This window comes from Ailuropoda melanoleuca, chromosome 3 (genome assembly GCF_002007445.2).
Source record: "Ailuropoda melanoleuca isolate Jingjing chromosome 3, ASM200744v2, whole genome shotgun sequence".
In the NCBI taxonomy this organism is placed as follows: Eukaryota; Metazoa; Chordata; class Mammalia; order Carnivora; family Ursidae; genus Ailuropoda; species Ailuropoda melanoleuca.
Genome location: NC_048220.1, coordinates 17,982,106 through 18,005,679, shown reverse-complemented (window position 1 = coordinate 18,005,679; position 23,574 = coordinate 17,982,106). Strand labels below are relative to the sequence as shown.

The 23,574-nt window shown below is 35.4% G+C and overlaps 1 protein-coding gene across 1 annotated transcript in view; it reads right to left on the bottom strand.

Annotated features, from left to right (window-relative positions):
• The window catches only part of SLC12A2 (solute carrier family 12 member 2), a 105,796-nt gene that overhangs the window by 17,330 nt on the left and 64,892 nt on the right, over window positions 1–23,574 (bottom strand). The window contains exons 11-19 of the mRNA XM_034655729.1: window positions 22,995–23,102; window positions 22,749–22,872; window positions 21,609–21,710; window positions 19,888–20,043; window positions 18,539–18,638; window positions 13,783–13,894; window positions 12,057–12,197; window positions 5,467–5,573; window positions 1,848–1,927 (exon numbers count right to left, since the gene is read on the bottom strand). Coding sequence (XP_034511620.1) covers window positions 1,848–1,927; window positions 5,467–5,573; window positions 12,057–12,197; window positions 13,783–13,894; window positions 18,539–18,638; window positions 19,888–20,043; window positions 21,609–21,710; window positions 22,749–22,872; window positions 22,995–23,102 — 1,030 coding nt within the window. The remainder of the gene's footprint in view (window positions 1–1,847; window positions 1,928–5,466; window positions 5,574–12,056; window positions 12,198–13,782; window positions 13,895–18,538; window positions 18,639–19,887; window positions 20,044–21,608; window positions 21,711–22,748; window positions 22,873–22,994; window positions 23,103–23,574) is intronic.

Sequence of the window (23,574 nt, the reverse complement as noted above, 5' to 3'; positions counted from 1 at the left end):
ATTACCACGTACCAACACTATGCTAACAACTTTACAAGCCGTGTCTTTACAGCAACCCATATAAAGTAAGTACAATTTGGGTTTTTTTTTTTAGAGTTTTATTTAAGTAGTCTCTACAGCCAACGTGGGGCTCAAACTCATGACCACAAGATCAAGAGTTGCACCCTCTTCTGACTAAGCCAGCCAGGTGCCCCAGCGATCATGCCTGAAGAGATGAGGAAACAGAGGCTTGGAAGGTGACAGACATGCCCAGGCTACACGACTATTGTACTAAGAGAAAAAGGTGGGATTTTCAAAGGAGCTCTGACCCCAAAGCCTCTGCTCTTACTCCTGGGCTGAACCAAATTCCCGTCTCCAAATCCTGATGATGAGCAACAAGAACTTCCAAACAATTTTCATAATGATTATAAGCACACGAAAATATTTTCTTAAAGTTCCAGTCATATTCAAATCTCAGTAAATGACAGAACTATACATATAATTTATTAGTCAAACTGATACTTCTGAGCGTGAAAGGGAACACTACAAATTATGCAGTGCTAATGGGTACCCTAAACCTCCATCACTGGTAGTGCAAGAGAGAATGGAAACAGTGTTTTGCAAGGCCTACTCCAGAGGAAGAAAATGCATTTTCAGCAAGCCATACTTTTGTGTTACATGGATAAAGACTTCAAAGCGTTCCTTTCAAAATGGCACAATACCCTTGAAATGGTGGGAGGCAGGGGAGGATTACAACCGCTTAAATACATAAACAAATGACAAAAGTTCATGATGTGCCTCTCAGCTATTCAGGCTTAGCTATTTTGGATGATTGAGTTAATTAACTGATAAGGGTAAAATATTAGGTATGCGATTTTCTTCAGCTTATAATACTTCTACTAGAAATATTTTCTACTAGAAAATCATTAGAGGCTATGGAATTTTCCAAAGTTTTTATTAGGGTGGGCAAAAGTAACCAGTATACCTTAATTAGATTTTAAGCTTCATCTAAAAACATTTTTTTTAAAATGCTTTAAAAATTACATAGTTGGAGAAGAGATTAGTGTCAGGGATTAATGATGGGGGAAAGACAGAGAGTCTTTGGGGACTTAGAGGGGTAGCACAAGGGAGACCTTTGTGGTGATGGTACAGTTCTGCATCTTGAATGTGATGGTTATATGAATCAACCACATGTGTTACACGGCAGAGAATTACACACATGTTCATGCACACATGCGTACACAAGTGTAAGTAAAACTGATGAAATCTGAATAAGGTAAGTAAACTGTCCCAATGTCAATTTCCTGGTTATGACATATTAATGACAGATATGCAAGATGTTACCATTGAAAGAAATAGATGAAGGGTACACAGGACCTGTCTACTATCTTTTTTAACTTCTGATGAATCTATATTATTTCAAAATGAAAAAGTTAAAAAAATGATTCATAATTCATAGGGTCTTATCTCTAGACAGAGTAAATGATATCACCAAGTTTAGATTTTCATTATCAGTATAACTCTGTAAAAAAGCATGACTTTCGTGAACATGAAAATGATGATTTAGCAGTCCTTAACATTTTATCCTCTATTTTATTTATCACGTGCTTTCACAAATTTGGCCAATCTAAAACCATAACTAATGCTTGTTTCTCTTAAGCTTATGATTTAGATCGAATTTTATTCTATCCGTTAACAATCACCATCCATCATCCAGGTTGGTACAAACTGGTGGGGCCAAACAGATCCGATCTTCACATGCCATACAGTAAGTACATGACATGTACAAGTATGTGAGAATGACATATACTTTGCTAACAAAGTCACTTCTATTTTTAAAGTAAAAAACTGATTCAAGCAAGATTTACCTTGTCCTTGAAGATGAGATATATCCAGACCCTCTTTTAGGCGGATAACCACTACTCCATATTGTATGTCAAAGGCGTCACTATAAGAGGGGGAATAAAATCAAAATCACAAAAATGTTTGTGTCCTCCTCTATAAAATGAAGGCAATAAGAGATGATTTCTCCTTCAGCTTAAAATGTGCTTTTAAAAATACAGTGAGGCCCATATGATGTTGGTTTCAAATCCTATACCAGGCCCTCTCCTTTTTTCTGTAATACTCTTAAAAACCTCCTAAGTGTAGATCTTTACAGCATGGATACCCTACCTACACCAGCCATTTAAAAGCAGTGCCTGTACTAATATCATATCCTATCAGAAACAAGCTAGAACTATAGAAAAATAATGTTAGTATTCCCACCATACTTTATTTAGGCTTATACCCTTAAAGTCAAGATAAATACATGAAGACAAAAGAGATTCTACTGAGAATGGGAACAGGTTGGAGAGTACAAAGGGATCACTTCTGAAAGGAGTCAGTGTATTTTTTTTTTTTAATTTTTGAGCCAGTGTATTTTAAAGCAATTCTTACATTTTTACGAAAACAGCTTAGTAAGTAGTCCAAAGATATTTTATATGCATTTGCAGGCATGTATTCATACGTCCTTTCAAGTTTTTTAAACACAAATGGGAGCATCCTATAACACACACAAAGTACATTAAAACCTCAAAGACAACTCTAAAACCACACTTCAATGCTGGAAACTTTGTTGAGACCATGAATCATGTAGATGCAAGTTCTTCTCAAATCTACTGCAAGAATTACAAATTCCTAAACTTCAGATTGTTCCCCAGAGTGTAACAGGCTTAACTTTTATCTTTCATTATTATTTTTAATTGTGTAAGCAACAAATATTCATTATATACAAAAAAGTGATACATAATCTATAGTTATATATAACAAAAGAAAAGGTTAAAAGCTAAAAAAAAAATCAAATTGTGGTTCCTACTGACACACAGAAAAACATGTTTTATTGTAACAGGTCTTTTACTGGTGTTTTGTTTTTTTTAAATCATGGGGAGACAATGTTGGCCTCATTCCCATAATGAATTAACTAGGTCTGAAGAGATTCATTGGAAAAAGAAATTAATGGACATATTAACCTACCTCAGCTGTATTATTGAAAGACCTAACATTAGAGAAGAGTAACTGTAAGTATTTAAAAAATAGTTACTAAATCACAAGTGAATTAAAATCGATTTGATTAAAGAAAAGCCAGGAAATATAGATTCCTGAGTTTCCTTTGGATTAAAATAGCTAAATGTTTTTGCTATCAACTATAGGGATTTCTATAAGCTATATAATTTCTCTAAGCTATAAAAACTGATTTGGAGTTTCAGACCCTCCATTGCTGTCACTAGGCACAGTAAATACAGTAAACCTCAATTGCTCAAAGTATTTATAATCACAACCAAAACTGAAGTGTCACAAGATAAAAGGATAAGCAATATCATTGCTTTAAAACTGCCATCAATCTCCATGACCCTGGAAACCAGAGAGCATTCTTTTGCCCTATCTTTTTTTTTTTTTTTTTAAAGATTTTTTATTATTTATTTGACAGAGATAGAGATAGCCAGCGAGAGAGGGAACACAAGCAGGGGGAATGGGAGAGGAAGAAGCAGGCTCACATCAGAGGAGCCTGATGTGGGGCTCGATCCCACAACACCGGGATCACGCCCTGAGCCGAAGGCAGACGCTTAACCGCTGTGCCACCCAGGAGCCCCTGCCTATCTTTTAATTGCATCTCACTAGTCTTTCATCTTGAGAAAGGAAAAGCACAGCCCATGGAGGACAGCCCACATGACTCAATCTTTCTTTTGCACTGTCCTTCCTTTCCGAATCCCCATATATACAAAAATACACAGGACAGAGTTAGAAAGCTGGATGAAATCATGCTTACAAAACAGTAATAACCCCAGAGCTAAACAGCAGTTACAGCACCTGAAGAAACAACAGAGCTTTAATTTTACTAAAACCATTTATGAATTACTTGGGAAAACTTAACTCATTGTATACTTTACTAATCAACATAAAGAGATGTTTTAAAAAGGAAAGTACGACATCTGGTTACTCCTTCAAAGTTATTTCAAGGTAGCTATGAAAACAAAACTAGCCTATGTGATACAGGTAAGTAATTACGGTTCCAACAGGAGTTCCAGTAAGGGAAGTAACTCGAGTGAGTTAAGGGTAATCAGATCAAACTTCAGAGAAATAAGATTTGAATCTGGTTGTAAGAGCTCCTTTGCCAAATATAATTTTTTTTAAAAAAAAAAAGGACAATTGTTTGTACATAAAGGAATACTTTATAAGAACGAATGAACAGTTCTATTTTACCAGCAGCTGTAGTAAGAAAAATTATTCTTCAATCAAGAATGGTGGTGTGGGGCACCTGGCTGGCTCAGGGGGGAGAGCATGTGACTCTTGATTTCAGAGTTGTGAGTTTGAGCCCCACCATGGGTGGAGAGAGAACTTAAAAAAAAAAAAATAGTGGTATGAAAGACTCATATTGAGAATAGAGGGTTGCCTAGGGCGATGGGAGCAAGAGGTGATGGGGATTAGAGTACACTTATCATGATAAGCACCGAGCGGTGTAGAGAATTGTTGGATTACTATATGGTACACCTGAAACTAATGTAACACTGTATGTTAACTATATCGGAATTAAAATAAAAAACTTAAAAAAACAACGGTGGTGTGAAAGGGCATCTTTACTCTTTAAAAAGCAGTATGAAAGAGATAAAGAGACCTGTTAAGCAAATCCCAGAATATTAGGAAAAGGAAGTATTTCAAAATTAGGAAGAAAATCTAGCAAAAATAAAAAGAAGTTTTATTCTTTTTATTAAATAACTCAGTTCCAAAAAACATTTGTGGTGGATTAAACAGATACATTCATAAAAAAATCAACTGTAACAAACAGACTAAAATCAGAAAGAGGAAAAAAAAAGACAAAGTAGCAAAAAAATAAAAAGAATGCGTTAGACAATCCATACAAAGGCAGCTGAAGTCACGTAGACCAAAACTATGCTTGCTGATAAATAGCATTCATTTGAAACACCACTATGAAGTGAATAGCACTCAGAATTTACACTCAAGAGGGTAGAAAAGCAAAGCATGTGAGTACGCTAAAAAAAGAAATGTAAATGAGCTAATGCACAAATCAAACAATTAACTGCAAAGTCAGTTTCCGAGGAGAGCAAACTGAAACCTTGAGGGTGATATCAGTGATGATATGCCTTTCTCAGCTCCAGATATTATAATGATTTAACAGGTGACAGGTCTGACAACACTGAGGAAATCCGCTCTACAATAGCTACAAGGATACAAGAAAGCCTCCTACCTTAAATGGGAAGCCAGAGTATGCACATGTGTGTGAATGTCTGAATGTATGACAAGACACAGATCAATCAAAAATTTTTGTTAATAGCTCATCAGTTGAAAACCAGATAACCCCATCTGTTCATTCTTATGCTTCTATTAGAAGAGACTATATGAGAAACACCCTTTACAAACAAGTGAAGGCTTCAAAAACCAGTTCAAGTTTTCATTTTCTGAGCCAAGTTACTGAGTTAAAAGGATACTTACTGAAATATGTTTATGTACATATCCACATCCCTCATATCTGCTTGCAGCCAATCTTTCTTAAACCCAAGGACGAGCGTATTTGGCTTCATACGCCCAAGACCAGCAGCCTAAAATTACAGGAAAAATACAACTTTAAAGATAAACTATTCAGCAAAACATTTTTTAAAGGATCAAATCCTCCAAATGGACAGGCTATAAACATTTTTAAACTGTGCACCCCTATCAGCAAAAATTCTTGAGCTTCCAATACATGCAGGTTTAATAAACTATATATATTAATCACCGATTGCTTATGATTAAACATATAAAAAAATTGAAGATAAATGCTTTAAAAATTCTAAATGGACATTTTCATACTCACATGATTTGCCAAAATTTCTATTTTTTATAAGAAAAAGATAATAGAATATATCTAATCTTTCACATAAATCATAATGATAGAGTGGTATTCTTAGGTATCTATTTTGATATCCATTAACACCCAGAAGCAAAAGTCCAAATGGAAGACAAGCATTATTGGTTGCAGTTCTGAATCACATCAACACTAAATTTTGACTTCTTTCTACCAATCATGCACAAGTTTCTCCTGAGAAGTGGCTAAATTCTTCTTAACTTTTCTATCAAATTATTTTTTGTGCAACTCCACGTAGAGTTGCAATTCGATATGCTTAACATATCCCCAAATCCCACGAATTTCTTCTTTTTAAGATAGTAAAACACACTGATTTTAGAACTCTATTATCTATTTGCAAAGCCCTCTCAGAGCCCCAAACAATAATTCTCTAACCACAGAAGAGGTAATTACCCATCTCTTGCCTCCCTCCAGGTCCTGGTAACAGCTAATATACTTCTGTCACTTGAATTTGCTTATCCTCGATGTTTCAGTAAGTGTGATCATAGTGTTTGTCCCTTGTGACTGGTCTATTTAGCATCATGTCTCCCAGGTTCATCTGCGTTACAGCATCTATCAGAGCTACATTCTTTTCTGTGGCTGAATGATATTCCACTGTTTGTGAATACCGCATTTTGTTTATCCATTCATCTGTTGACATACGCTCACATTGTTTCCACCTTTTGGCTACTGTAAGAAACACTATCAACACTGGCATACAAAAATAACAATCTCTTTGAACCCAGCTCCAATTTCTTTGCCTGTATGTCAAGGAGAATTGCTGGTCATATGCAGACCCCACGCTGTGCTGAGGGACCACTGAACCGTTTCACACAGCAGCTACAGCATGCAACAAGCCCACCAGCAATGCACATATTTCAATTTCTCCACATCCTCAGCAACATTAGTGATTTCTTGTTTTCTTGGGGGGGGAGGGGGCAAGAAGGGGTTGTTTTAAATTATAGATATCCTGGAGTGTAATGTTCTCTCACTGTGATTTTGATATGCATTTCCCTAATGACTAAGGATAGTGAGCATCTTTTCATGAGCTTATTAACTATCTTTAGATCTTCCTTGGAGAAACATTTACTCAAACTCTTTGCCCATTTTTCACTGGGTTGTCGGTCTTTTTCTTCCCATTTTAGAAGTTCATGTACTCTGGATATTAAACTTCATCACATGTATGATTTACAAGTATTTTCTTCCCTTCTGTAGGTTGTCTTTCACTTTCTTGATAATGTCCTTTAATTCACGGAAGTTTTTAATTTTGATGATGTTCAATTTATTTACTTTTTTCTTTTGTTGTTCATGCTTCTGGCGTCGTATCTAAGAATACACTGCCAAATCCAAGGTCATGAAATTTTACCTCTGTATTTTCTTCTAAGAGTATTATGGTTTTAGCTCCTATATCGCTGATCTATTTTGAGTCAATTTCTGTGCATGATGTGAGGTCACATTTCCATTTTTTTATTTTTTAAGGAAATTCTATTTCCGATGCTGGGCTCAAATTCATGACCCAGAGATCAAGGGCCACACGTTCTACTGGCTGAATCAGCCAGGCACCCCACACTCAAGTTTTTAAACATGACTTATTGTAAATCATGTTGTAAAAGATTAATTTAAGTATATATTAAGTGCTGACCACTGGCCTTGGGATAATTAGAAATATTCTTAACCATATAAAGATTAAATCCATCCTCAAAAAATTTCTCTCCATTTACAAGTTTCTTTCAAAAAATAAGATTTTTTTTCCCACTCAATATTAAAAACCACCCTTTGCCTTTAAAGGACAGATAAAAAATAATCATTATTGTTTTTTTACAATTATCTGTTAGGTACCAAGACAGCTACTAAGCACACAGTTTTGAGTTTGTCTGGTAAAAGAAAAGCAAGAAACATCTTTAAGTTTTAGAGCTTTTTAAAGAACTAAGCCACAAAATAACCAGTAACTTCTTGATGGCACAAAATGATGTCATTATTATTCTCCTTTTATTTTCTTTTTCATCACAAACGTTTGTCACAATCTTATTATAATTAAAATGTTTTATTTATAAAATTAACAATCACATCCTGCGGCCCTCAGGCTCTTGTTTCAACTTCATTACTTCAATACCTTTCCCTTGAATGACTGAGTAAAGAAATTTCAAATGTATCACTCATCCCTAAATCCTTTGTAAATGCTAATCAAAGTAGCTATTCAGTCAGAGGTGATGTTTTCAGTTTCCATAAAACATCCTGTGTTTTAAAGAATAATTTATTCCTTTGAAAATATGTCTTCTCTGGAACAGATTCCTTTAATAGTTCATAAAAAATCAGTTTTTTTATGGAATTCCATAATTGAAACCAATTAGGCAGAATGCAATCCTTTGAAGCTCATCTCCAGTTTCAAACATTACTGTTATTTGTTTCTTTGACTCTTTAGCAATGTTTTCTGTGCATCTTCCACCAGAATTTGCTGATGAGAAATGTGTTTAGTTTGTTATATTTTTCTGGACATTTTCATAACCGTTTCTACTGCAGCAGAAAGAACCACTTACGTCCATATTGGTACATGGCTTTTATTTTTGCATTTCACTATTAAGTAAAAACATTTCCAAACATTATGGTTATCTATTTAAATGTAGTTAAATGTACTGTTGTGAGATTTGTATTACTTTAAAAATCAGTGTGAAAGAAAACTTGTAGAGTTTTGGTTCCATGTCCTGGATGGTTAAAATGTTCAGCTAATAGGCTTTAAATTATCATCAGTTATTATCTCATGGCTCAATATATATTAAGGATGTGGCTATAGGATCTGGACATAATTTATATTTCAAATAGTCTTATTGGCAATGGGAAATTATTTTGGTCTACTTGTTTTAGAATAATTTAGAAGAAATTACTATTTACCTCAAAATATGGCTGATGAAGGGGAAAGGTGCCAGAAACACTCAGCACATATTACAGAGTATACCTCTAGGCTATTTTTGTCCCAGAAAAAGGTGGAGTTATGTCTATAATGAGACTCTGAATGATATCCACTTGATTTAAATGGCCATCATAATCTGTGATCTGAATTTTCAATAAGAACAATGAATTTTTACTCTTTGGAATGAAGGTTTAAAATCGGATTGACAGTTTAGTGGCTCCTGCCATTAAAAAAAAGAAAAGAAATGAAAAACCCAAATACACAAACGAGTCAGCAGTGCTAATGTGTCACTGCCAAAGGGCTTCTTAAGCAAGCTATTGGTAGAGTGCCTCTTTTTAAAAAAGTGAATCTCAAGTTTTATTGTGGAAGTTGGATCTTAAATGCTAATTTAAAGATAAATAAATGCTTATCATCAGTAACTAGTAACTAGATAACTAGAAGGACAGAGTAATGAAAAGTTAGAGAGGAAGATATAGTAAAGCCTAAAAAAACCATCTAAAAACAGCATCTCCAGGACTATAACATAAGTCACTGAACAAATCAACATACAAAAAACTATTTTGACAAAGATTATAAACCTCAAACAGACATACAGACATTTGCCATTTGATGTAACAGATTTCCAGAAGGTACAAAGGAAGATTAATACTGTCAGTGACAATTTACACTATGATGTCAGTGATTCTCTTATTTGTACATTTATTTTACACAGACAGCTATGCCACTAGAATAAAGTCAACCTCTTGGGTATCTTCATCAAGTGCTTGTATATGCTGGGTCTATAGGGCAGTTTCAAAATACCACTGTTCTACGCATCCCACCTTTGCCCCACACTGCTGAAATGGTCAAGACCCCCCGAGGTGAGCATGTTTGGTGGAGGACAGTGATGGGGATAATGGACCCTAACTCTCATCAACAGTGTCATTTTTATTACAGAAACCCTCAAAGACAGAGGTCCTCGAAATGGAGGACCCAGACCACACCAGGAGCAGCAGCAGCGCCTGACAAGTTAGAGAACGGCAAACTCTCCGACTCACTGCAGACCTACTAACTCATTCCAAAGGTGGGGCCCAGTGCTCTGTGCTCCACGTCCACCAAGTGACTCTGATACACGCTCAAGTTCAGGAACCACCGCTCTAAGGAAGTATTTTCCTTCACTTCCTACACATTTATTAAGCACACGATAAAGAAATGTTATAGAAATATGCCTATAAATTGTACAAAAGCAAGTAAGATTTACCCACTAGAAACAACCTTATGACCAGAGGTAGGATTTTACTTGAAATAATAAAAATTTTGCATAGAAAAGTGAATAATCATATACCCACTACCTAAACATGACAAACACACTTCAAACACCCTATGTTTCCTTTTCATGCCCTCTTTGTATTTTTACTATGTATTCTATTATTTAGGCATACTTGTGTATTTTTCAATTTAGATATAATTTAAAATTTCATAGCATCTCCATATTGCTCCTATCTTTCAGCTTGCTATTCTCCTTAACACTTTTTGTTTTCGAGGTTTATCCCTGTTGCTATGTAGAATTCCACCGCATGATTATACACCTGTGATTGATGGTTGTTGAAGTTACTTCCAGGTCCTTGTCACTACTACAAACAATGCTACTCCATAGTTTCACAGAACCTTCTTTACTCGTGTACAAGTTTCTCTAAGGTACACATATAAGAATGGGACATCCTGGGATGCCCACAGGTTCAGATCTGCAGGACAATGCCAGATTGCTGACCAAAATGGTTGTCCCATCTTTGTTATTACAGCAGTGCAAAGATTGCCAAGTGTTCTCACTGCTCCTAAGACTTGGAAGTAAAAGACCAAACTCTGGTCAGTCTAGCGAGTATGGAATAATGTGGTGTTGATTTTTTACTTTTACCATTTATGTCTCCTCTTCTTTTCCCCTATTTTTGCTCCTTTTTTCCCCTCTTACTGATTTACACTATTTCTTTATATATACTTTTGGGCCATATTCTTTTGCTAGTAACATATTGTCTCTCTGGTCTGTGACTTCCTTTTTCATTTTCATGTTTTGGGCCATATTCTTTTGCTAGTAACATGTCTCTCTGGTCTGTGACTTCCTTTTTCATTTTCATGGTTTTTGTTTTTTGTTTTTTCTAGAAGCACAAAGTTCTAAATTTTAACCAAAGAATAACTTATCTCTTCTTCATAGTTCAATTTGCTCTGTCTCATTTTAAAAAATCCTTCCCTAGTCCAAGTCATGAAAGTATTCTGTATTTTGAGTCTTTAATCCATCTGGAAATAGTTTTTGTGTAGTCTTTGTAAGGATCTGTTACATTATTTTTTTCCATGGATAATTAATTGTCCCAGACCATCCTGGATTTAGTGCTACCTCTGTCATGTATTAAATTTCCTCTATGAGTGGCTCTATTTCTCCTGTCTTATTCCATTAATCTAATTATCACTACGTCAATACCACTATGTCTTAATTACTGTAGTTTATGATAAGGGTATCTGCCACAGAAAGCCCACTTCCACCCCGTATTATTCTTGAGGCTCACCTAAGATAGTCTTACCCTCATGTTTGTCAAGTGTGAGAAACGTGAAACCTTCAAACAGAAGGGGCACAGGTGATAGCACTCTGAGGCTCCCACCTCTGCTTTAACAAAGCAGCTCCACGATTAGCAAGGTGAATGGGCTTCCAGTTAAGCTTTCCTTTGAAGAAAAGGTTTCTTATGAAAATAGGATGGCAAACGCTATCTCAACCCATTTATTTATTTCCACAGCCTTTAGGGCTGATTGAGGAAATGAAGTTTCAGAGAAGCTGAGTAACTTGCTCAGCAAAAATTCATACTAAGGAAGTGGCAATGCTAGCATTTAAATCCAGCACTAATTCCAAACCCCATGTAACCACTGTATCATATACAAAACTGAACGTGAAGTCTAAGTTTAGTAAATAAATAGTGAGAAATACAGTAAGGAACTAGAATTTTTAAAAAATTACACAAGGACGGCCATTACTTAACACTTAAAAAAAAACAAAACCCAGTGAAGTATATAGCAGAAAATGGGGGGGGGAATATCTTAGGGAAACAGGCTAAGATAATTTCCATACAGGTTTTCCCCTGTCAGCCAACAGCGCATTATCTCTGTAGTTCCGTAAGCGCTCAGATTACACAAATCTTAGTAGTAGTAAAGATATTTTAAAAGATATACCATTTTTATTAATATGAAGAATGACACCTAGAATGCAAAAGGTTTTAAAAGGTTACACAAAACTCGAATTTTGTTATTTGAAATGCGTAATGTATTTACCTGCATCAAGTACTGCGCACCCTCTCTCAAATCATCTGCATGTACTGGGGCATAAAAAGCCTTCATCTTGTTTTTGATAAGCCACCGCTGATATTTGGCTTGATCAACGGACATCTCTTTCATGGCTTGTCTTCGGGGGCCCTTGTGGATAAGAATATTAATTATGCCTTTAACTGAAAGATAATACAGTCCACATTTACGAAGACCACCCTGTTATACTAGCTTAAACAAGCTGCCTAAACCTTGGGGATGGGAGAGAAGTATGGCAAAACATTTCATTTTCATGTCAATGAATTCTTTCCATAGCACTGAAGATGATGACAAGGCAGGGTTAATGGAACAGTTAAGGCACAGGAGGCACCATGAAAAGGGAGAAGAGGAAGAAATACACACAGAAACATAAATAGGAAGTTTTTCAATATACTAAGTAAATGAGAGAAATTAGAAATTGTTGAAAATGGAGAAGAGATCACATGGAGAAAAATAAGAGCCTTCTGTTTTTTCTGACAAAAGTTTCCTAGTTTATTTTTCATTTGTCCCCAATGTCTGAGTTATTAATTCTCAGGAAGCTGAAAATATCACTGAAAATGCAAGTTTGCTGTAAAATATAAATGCATTTTTTCCTTCATACTTCTGTTAAATGATGAAGAAGAGAATTAAGGAAATGAGGTTTTTCAACTTGCAATTCTATTTTGATCCTTGCAAGCAACACATAAAATGTGCTATGTGCAAATGTATATAAAGCAAAAATCTAAAAGCAGGTTTAAGAGTACGCCTTAATTGTTCATGAAAAAGTAAAGGAAAAATACAATTTGCTTTTCCTGGTAGGTGCCTAATTTGTAATTTCTTGTGGCCAAAACCCCAACCTGAACTGATCAACTTGGAGACGAGCTGAAAAACTTCACAGGTCCTAATGGGGTACCTGAGGCCAGTGTCCCCAGTCAAAGCAACGGCTTTGACTTTGCGACTATACAAGCGTAAGAGCAACTCTAGCAGGAGCTGAGACATAGGGCATCCAATACACATCTCTAACAAGATGAACAGTTTGGGACAAAAGCTAATCTGACAAATACTCCAATTTCTCACGCACAACAGGCGACCCATCATCTAGCAATTCTTTTCAATAGCCAAGATGTCAAAAATAGAAAACCACTTTTGGGTGAAAAGTTTACCACTATTTTTAATAATGTTGGTACTCGTGGTTAAAACACAAATGAACAGGCAATTAACAGTGTTCGAACTTGGAAATTGAGCATTCACTCTGCTCTTCTTACGTACTGGATGCTAGATATTTACCACAATTCATCTACCTCCTCGAACCTCTTTTTATTTCTGGTAGTAAATGTTCCCAGTGTTCTCAGAAAAGTATGAGAAATATTAGTAAGAAGATACACACGGTGTATTTCATTTAGATTCCTTAGTTATCAAGAAGCTACTTTTCTTAGCCAAACCATTCTATAAGAGAAATATAGTTTGGTAAAATCTCCTATTAAATAAGAAAAAAAAATGAAGATTGGAAATTCTAAAATATTTTCTAAAATGAGGTTTTGAGACAGTTTAGAGGCAATAATACTTTGAAGAAAATAACTAACTTCAAAAAAACCCCAAACAAACTCAACAGATTTATCTTGTCAAATCATTTCATACCCAGAAAGCCCCACAAATTACAAATCACATATACAGAGCAAAAAACGTCTTAATATAAAAAAGCAATACAAACACTTACCATATGTACATGACTACAGATCATCAAACCAACATTTTTTGTGAAATCATGAACAAGATGAAGTAAAGCTGGGCGTGAGTTTGGAGCACCTGTCATAACAAGACACTGTGGCCTAATTTAAGATTAAAAAATAAAACAAAATTAGAGAAGTTGAGATTTTTGATAACATGGGCATGTTTCTAAGTTGCTTCTCTTAAGAATGTATTATTACACTAGAATCTCCTTCATGCAACTGCCCTCAGGACACAGGACACAGTATTCTCAAAAGAAGAGGACTTTTAACCAGGGTTTCTCAGCACAGGAGAAATGCAGAAACCAGATCATGCCAAATGCCCTTCTAAAATAACAGGTAATATTATACATCAAGATTCTGGTAGGTATTACAGGAAGAAATATAATAGTTATATTAAATATATGTAACAACTTTTTATCTTCTTTTTTTAAATTTAATTTTATTTATTTATTTGACAGAGAGAGAGACAGCCAGTGAGAGAGGGAACACAAGCAGGGGGAGTGGGAGAGGAAGAAGCAGGCTCCCAGCAGAGGAGCCCGATGCGGGGCTCGATCCCAGGACCCTGGGGGGATCATGCCCTGAGCCGAAGGCAGACGCTTAACAACTGAGCCACTCAGGTGCCCCTCATCTTCTAAAGGTAATAAATATTCCAGTTCTTTCACAGAGTTCACAAAACTTTCACTGAGCATGGCTTTCCCTTCATGTACAAACAGGTCACCTTCCTTTTTAGTTTGATCACATCATAGTGATTTCTACTTCATAATATTAGCCCTCTCTAATCTGGCTTAGTTTTAATGACAGCTGTTATATCCAAAAAATCACCTACGGTTGATTTGAAGGTTTCTTTTTGAAGCAAAAGTTTTAATTCTAATTAATTATGATGTAAATCAAAACTAAACTCAATTGCCTTTGTAGACACAAGACAGTGGCATGACTTTCACATATGCTTAACTCTTGATTTTAGCTGACTGGAAATGGAAATCAATGCTATTTTATGAAAAAATATTTGAGTACCCATTTTATAAGTTCAAACATTACCAAAAATTCTTTACAACAACAATTTATATAATTAAAATGAACTTTAACAAAAAGTAAATAAATTAAAACTTCTGACTTAACCACTAAATTAAATGTTAGGGTAGTTCTTAACCTCATAAAATAAGCATGAAAACTTGAATAAAGACGATAAAAAATAGAACAAAACAAAAACTAACCTATTTAGAATTTTAGCAAGCTATCTGAAAAACCAGTCCTGTCTGGGAGAATGGCTTTGGAGGAATCAAACATGACCTCATTCCCTATGGCCCAGACTGCTCAGTCTCCCCATCTGAGCTTTAGCAGTTTAAATAGCTCTCCACGTTGAAGCTACATAATTCCTAGCCTTCCTCGTAGCTTACAACTGACCCTCTGAGTGACTTACAGCCCATTTCCTCTAAAAAGGAAGCTGGCTACCCTCCACACTTTGTTTCCCTTTCCTGTAAGCTATGCCATGGATGTGGTGATGACTCTGACCACATGGACAAAAACACCTGCTAGGAAATGGCAGACTGACAAGATGCAGGGAATGTGGGACCTGAATGAGCAAGTGCAGCAAATCCGCCTGCCATAAAGCATCCAGGTGCCTCTGGACGATCACATAACAGTGATGTCTGTCTTGGACAGCCACGGCATAATTCAGCTATTTTTCATGGTAGTTTAATGTATACTTTAACATAACCTCGTACTACAGTTAATTAACTTGTAGTCCCTATCTTTACTAAATGGTAAATCTATCACAAAGGCTTAATTTGGTATAGCTGTATCATGCCAAAAAAGTATAGTACGAAATATATTAGAGATGACAACGAGTAATGATGACAGAATGTAAACATCAGTTTCATTTTAACTCCTTCCTCCAAAAACGCCATTGTATAATGGGATTTTTAAGGCACGAAAACCACAAAAATATGGACAGGAGAAAACACAGTAGTATGGAAATACTGAGAGCTGGAAAGCAGATAGAACAAGAAAGGGTATGACAAATCAGGAAGAGGCTAAATCCTAAAGCCTATGAACAAGCTGTGAAGCTACCTGATTTTACACCTAAAAAAAAAAAAAATCACCAAAATGCCTAATGAGTTAGAGGTAGTAAGTACCTCTGGAAGTGGCAGGGGCCATGTAGTAAAGAGACCAAAGCAAGAAGCACTGGTTTAACCTCTGCACAAGAAACAACTAGATAGAACCAAATCATTTCCATCACTATGATGAACAAGTATCTCTGTCCTCCCCAATTCTGTTAGGTTAGGGCTTATTTGCCAGAAAGGGTCTCAAAACCACAATGAGGTATCACCTCATAATATTCAGAATGGCTAGTACGAAAGACAAAAAGTAAGTGAGGATGTGGAGCAAAGGGAACCCTCATGCACTGGTGTTTGGGGAATGTAAACAGGTGCAACCACTATGGAAAACAATATGGAGGTTCCTCAAAACAACAGAGAGAGAAGTACCATAGGATCCAGTAATTTCACTTCTGGGTATTTACTTGAAGAAAATGAAAACACTAATTGGGAAAGATATATGCACCCGTCTGTTTACTGCAGTGTTGTTTACAATAGTCAAGATATGGAGGAAATCGAAGTATCCAGTGAGAGATAAATGAATGAAAAATATGTGGTATATATACACAATGGAATATTACTTGTTCATAAAAAATAATGAAATCTTGCCATTTGTGACAACAAGAATGAACCTAGAGGGTGTTATACTAAGGAAGATAAACCAGACAAAGACAAATACCGTATGATTTCATTTACATGTGGAGTCTAAAAGGTAAGAGAAAACAAACAGCAACAAAGGGAGAAACAGACTCACAGAGAACAAAGTAGTACGACAGCAACAGCAAAGAGAGAAACAGGCTCGTAAATATAAACAAACTGATGGCCACCAAAGGGTAGGGGACTGGGGAGATGAGCAAAATGGGTGCAAGGGATTAAGAGGTACAAACTTTCAGTTTTAATGTAAGCCTTGGGGATGAAAAGTTTAGCACCAGGAATACTTGATAATACTATAATACACTTACCATGGTGTGCATTTCATCATGCATATAATGGTTAAATCACTATGTAGTATACCTTAAGCTAATTTAGATTTTTTAATTTTTTTAAAAATTTATTTTTTATTTTTTATTTTTTTTTTAAGTAAGCTCTATGCCTTAACATAGTGCTTGAACTCATGACCCTGAGATCATGCTCTACCCACTGAGCCAGCCAGGTGACTCTAAAACTAATTCAGTATTATATGTCAACTGTACTTCAATTAAAGGCTTTTTTTTTTAATTAAAGAAGAAGAAGAAGGAGAAGAAGAAGAAGAAGAAAGAAGAAAGAAGAAGAAAGAAGAAAGAAGAAAGAAGAAAGAAGGCGGCGGCGGCAGCTTCTGGTCTGTGAGACACCAGCAACACCTAAGGGCAAAAGCAGCTACTTTAATCAGAGGAGGAGTGAGAAAATATTTATACACTGAATCCAGAGATCTCCCGACCTCCTTTCCCACCTAAGAACTCTTTTATCAACAAGCACAATATTAAAATATTCTTTTCTGGGCAATCTAATCATATCAAAAAAAGAAAGTCTTCAAGATGACTTAAATTTCTCAAAGAACCAGTAAAGCCCCATTAATTTACATTAAGGGCTTCACTGACAAGCCCCACCTACCAATGCAGAGTTTTGCCAGCCATGGACCACAATGACTTCAGACAAAGCTAAATCTAAGAACCCAAATTAAAGAAACAGGAAACAGTGAGAAAGACACTTCAAAGAAACAGAAACTACGAAGCTAAGAAAACAACATCTTTTGCTAAGTTTGGTGAAGGGTGAGATGGTGATACATATAAAGTAAAGAAAGAAAAGAAAGGCTGCAGAGGAAACAAAGCTATACAGGAAAGAAAAAGCAATCATAATTTACTACATGGCTCAGATGGGAATCATTTTAAAAACTTATAAAAATATAAAGTACAACCTAATCAAAATAATGACCTAAAAGTACACTGTGAGGATGGGATAGAGAGGAGAGTGCATGTGTGTGCAACCACATGTGGATGAAGGACATCTACAGATTAGCCTAAAACATCAAAAGGAGAGCAAAACCACCATGATGTTTGGGAATATCAAGTAATTACTAAATGAATCAGCAAAGAGTTGAAAGTAGTTGCCTGTGGTATGTCACAAAGAGGAACACAAGAATTTGGGCAACTACGGATTTTCATGACAAACCCAAGTTTTTCCTCTCTCAACTATGTTTACATAATTCTGATAAAGATTTAAAAAGCTATTTTGGAATAAAACATATTTTTTCAATGTTCCCATTCCTATAACAAAACAAAGCAAAAGGTTTTTACTGATGGTAAATTAACTTCGACTCTACTTAGTAGTTCTAGACTTAGAGAACTTCGGTGGCCACAGGAGGAAGAAACGGTTCATTTTTTGAGAGCTGACACTTAAAAGCCTTCAGATGGGAGACTTCTAACACTTGCACTCTCATTTTTGTAAGTCAGATAATTCACCTCTTTGTCAACTTTTGATAACTAAGAAATCTCATCCTTCTTTTTGAATAAACTGCCCAAGCAAAGTCCAAGCAAAACAAAAGACAATAATCGATTATATGCTTTCAGGAAATTTCCTATGAAATGGCAGCAGACAAAAATGGTACTGAATGGTAAGTAAAGAACTGACTGCCACCTACGGTGTGATTCTATGTTACCTTACTGCTCACCTAAAGTTCTTCACATGGTCTTCCACTCCTGAAAGACGAACCGAATGCTGCAGGGCATTTAGGTAAGTCAAAGCTTGTGTAGAGGATCCCCAGTTCACATCTGTTGGAAGACAGTGTTCATGCAGCAAAACACCAATATTAACCAACAATCAATAACCAATTTGAGACATAGAGAAGTAAACAGTGCTTTCAGACTTAAAAAATCAATTGCTAAAATAAACCAATGTACTCAGAACTTTCGATAGTTCAAGTCCATAGCATGACACTATGATAATGCTAATCTGAACTGTAATTGCTTTTAAAGTAAAATGCAAAAAGAACTAAGGTGACAGGGCTGCAGACATGCAGTGCATGCCACCCAGGAAAGTTCCACAAATAATTTTAAAATTATTGTTTATACAGCCAGAGGCTAATGGGAAAGAGGCAGATCTCTGTAAGATTTTAAAACTCTGCAAGTACCATTTATAGTACTTAACAGTTTAAGTTATTTGAACAGGCAAATTTCACTCTGCATTGAATAAACAGCCTGGACACCAAATATGATTTTAGACATTTGTTATTTTAGAGAAATAACTGCTTCTAAGATGGTTAAAACATTACCTTCTTTGTCCATTTCATTTCTAAACCCAGCACTCTTATCCAAAACCTCATTGTGTCATATCTGGATTACAAAATGTTTCCTCACAGTTTCACATGACTACACTGCAGCCACTCTTGTAATTTCTTCCTAAATTATTCTTTTGGGGCCCAAACTTGTCAAAACTTTCTCACTGGTTCTTCCCTGAGAGTTAGAGGTCACCATACGACACTGGATCAATCCCAACATACCCGAGTATCATTGTCTTATGTGGAGATACAGCCAATAGTTACCAGTGAGACACCTTCTGGGTAATCTTTAACTCTTTCCCAGTTAAAAACACCTTTGCCAAATCTTCCCTGCTATACACTGTAAATCCTGTGGCACTGACTAGACAGCAGGTACTGAGGCTGCAGTGGTAATACATCATGTTTATTAGGCAAACAGCTACGACAGGAGCTATTTCACTAAGTCTAATCCTTTCAAAGAAAACTTTAAAGTATGTTGAGGCCACCAATATGTTAATAATACAAATTCCTCATTTTTCTTTAAGTAGGAAGAGTTCTATTTAATTTATGGGTAAGTAGGAATTCCAGAGAATAAAGCCCTGTGGTAATTATTTCACTAAAACTACATGTAATTGGAAATGAATTATTTTAGGTTTTACAAAGCACCTTTCAAGTACACAAAAGATGATGCTTAGATATGAAAAGTAACAAGGAATTTCTAGGTATTTTCTAGCTTGAAATAATAAATGTAAAAAATTACTGACCTGGTTTTTTGTAGGTAACATAAATATACAGCCCAAGGACTATCACATATGTTAGCAGTGCAGCCCACCAGTTAATAACGAACATCACTATGCAACAGAGAATCGCTCCAAGAAGTGATATCCACATGTTGTAGTATTTGAATGCAGGACGCCACCCTAACAGTCACAAATAAAACAGATACATTGAAGTCACTCAAACACCCTATCTGCTTCAGACAGCGGTACATATGTATGCACCAAATAACTTTCTTTGTGGTCGCTTAAACAGTAAGTCTAAGACTAATGTGTAACAGTGAAGTCATAGAGCATTACTGAGCATAATTTTTGAAGGCCATGAAGAGAGCCCATATTTTTACTTCCGTCTTATTCTCTGTTACTAGTTTCTGTACTCAATAAACTCTTCAACAAAAAAAAGTTTAAATCAGCCTATCTTAATGAATGGTTAAAAACTACAAAAGACTGAAAGAAGTTTTCAAACCCAGCCCTTAATAGTGTGGTTTTATGTTCTGGATTTTAGCATAATACATATCCTTATTCTGGGGCGCCTGGGTGGCACAGCGGTTAAGCGTCTGCCTTCGGCTCAGGGCGTGATCCCGGCGTTATGGGATCGAGCCCCACGTCAGGCTCTTCTGCTATGAGCCTGCTTCTTCCTCTCCCACTCCCCCTGCTTGTGTTCCCTCTCTCACTGGCTGTCTATCTCTGTCGAATAAATAAATAAAATCTTTAAAAAAAAAAAATACATATCCTTATTCTAATGAATATACAGAAGAGTTCAAACAGAACGTTTCTGAAAATTGCTAAAAGTTGATCTACCTGCTAGAAAAATTAACAGTTGAGTATAGCAACTTAGTTTTGATGAAGTATTTAAGAATTAAGCTCACTCTAAAAAAATTGCTGAAGACTATGTTTTAAAATTTTTATTCCATAGCCAAAAAATATTTTTATATTATAATTTAATAAATTTTATATTTTTTTAAATTCAATTTCACACAAAGTTATGAAAAAGAGTCCAAAGAAATTCTGGGGACCTTTTACCTAATTTCCCTCGATGATAACATCTTGCAAAATGATACTAGACTATCACAAACAGGATACTGATATTAATACAGCCAAGATAAAGAAGAGGCCAGTACAAACACCCCTTGTGCTGCCTTTATAGCCACACAGACACCTCTAAAATTTATATTCCTAAAGTTCTGAGAGGCTTTTAGGTCCTTAGAAGGAAAAGTGCTTTTTGTTCCTTCACTTCTTTCCCTGATGTCCAACTGTTGTTATGGTTTATAACAAAAAGCCCCCAGTAAAAGTGTATGAGGCACTTTTTCAGTTGTAAGAGACCTTTTCCAGTAGCAACTTATTGTGTTGAAAATATTCTTCAGGGCAGGTTGGCTATACCATAATAATGTTCTCAGAACTTGAAACGGAAAGCAGCTAAATCAACAAAAACAGGAAAAGAAAAGCACAATAATTCTTCTGAAGTGTTAGTCAGAATTTGAGATTAATGCTCATACATGCTTCAAATACAAGAAACAGTATATTACTGGGAAACCTCACGATAAAGAGATCTTTGAAAATTCACTTAATTGGACTAACTGAAAAGGCTGACTGAGCATTAATGAACTAAACATTCACAATAACATCTTTTAAAATGTGTTAAAGTCTTATTTTTTCTAAAATCAAAGACACTAATACATTTACAAAATTTTTAAAAAATGTAAGATCACCTGGAGATTTGGCAAGTGATGCATGGAACACCGAAAAATTGATCAATGCATATGACGCAAGGAAGAAGTTAGAGATAATTGGAGCAATAACATTCAGTTCAGCTGCAAAAGAAACACGACGTATATTTATTGACACATTAGGTATTTTTTGACTTTTTAAAAAATGAAATTATTTTAAACTTTTAGATGACACCCTAAGGAATACCATATCCACTGTTCAGACTTAATGAAGACTTATATTTTATCATACATACTTTGTATATTTTACTTCTCAGGAATCAAACCTTAGGTCCTCGGTTGGAAACCTTTATACCTCAACTCCTCCAAAGCTGGTATATTCTTTCCAATGATATTATATAGTTTTACTAAACACATATATAGTCCATAAGCAGGCAGTCCTATTTTGGGTATTTTAAAAGTCAGACAAATAATATCACACAATATTTATAATTCTGCAATTTGATTTGATAATTTATTATATTGTAGTCATTCATATTGATATATGAAAGTTAATTTTATTCATTTTTTTTTTACTCCTGAATATTATTCTGCAGTTTCATTCTTCTGTTAGTAGCTATTCATGTTGCTTCCATTTTTCACTACTATAATTAATGACACTGAAAACATCTTTGCATGTGGCTCTTTGGGTATATATTCAAGTTTCTCTAGGGTAAATACTCCTAAAGAGAATTGCTGGATTGTGAGAAACTTTACTCAACATTGCTAACTTGTTCCCCCAAAGTAGCCTTACCAAATAGATATCTAGCAGTGTTACGCGAGAGTGAGTTTCCACACATGATGGTATCCTCAAACTTTTAATAAAAGCCCACTGTCATCTTCAGCAATGGAAGGAGGGGGCTCTGAAATCCTTTCCCTTATGCTATTATCTCATTTGTTTTAGGGACAAGAACCTAGAAGTTCCCTCTCATGAGGATTTAATAATGGTAATAATTTTAGCAAGAATGTACTGAGCACTATTATTTGCAGTATTTTCTATATACTCTTTTAATTGATCACGAAGAAACTAACTTTGTTTACTAGGCAAAGTAAGGTTTTATTTATAATTTAATAATTCAATGTTTAGAGCTAATACTGTAAATACTCCAAAATCCATATTAGCACACCATTTATATGACTAACCAATTAAGATGAATCCAAGGGCAATTAAGAATGTTAAGATGTAGCCACGAAGAGGTTCATTATTTTTCCCATAACCTTTAGCAAACATCTGGAAAGCTGGGTAGATGTTGTCCTTACAAAGAGCCTAGTGAAGAAACGTAAATATTAGAAGGAAATGTAACAGAGTTAGATATACAGATTTATTACCATATGTATGTATTACTATAAACTCCCCTTCAATAAAGACTGTAATGTGAAAATACCTACCTGAAATATTTTGGGAGCACTCACAAGGGATGCTAATGCAGAAGAAAGAGTGGCTGAAAAGATACCAGCAGAAATTAATGGTGCAAATCCAGACACCATGCTCATTACCTTAAAAAAGGGAAAAAATGGAAAATTAAGTCTTACAAACCACTCAAAAAAACCACAATGCTATATATCTTTATTATGCTAATGAAGGAAACTAATATCAGGGAAATATTATAATAATGAACAGGAATAATAGTTATGCACATTATAAATTTCTGAAACAGATTTACCATGAGCCCTTACCTTCAATCTTCTTATTTGGTAAAATTTCAAAGACATACAATGGCAGAGAGAATAGCATAATGAACCAATCCCCACATCATTGTGAGTCAAACCCCAGATACCTCTTAATGCATAAATGTTTTAGTATGTTCCTCTGATGGTAAAGCGCTTTAAAAAACTCTAACTGCAAAGCTGCTGTCCCAGGTTGAAAAGTAAGCAATTCCTTAACTTCACCAAATATCCTATTAGCATTCAAATTCCCCCAACCTGTCCATCTTTTCTTGCCTTTTTCAATAGTTTGTTTAAACCAGGA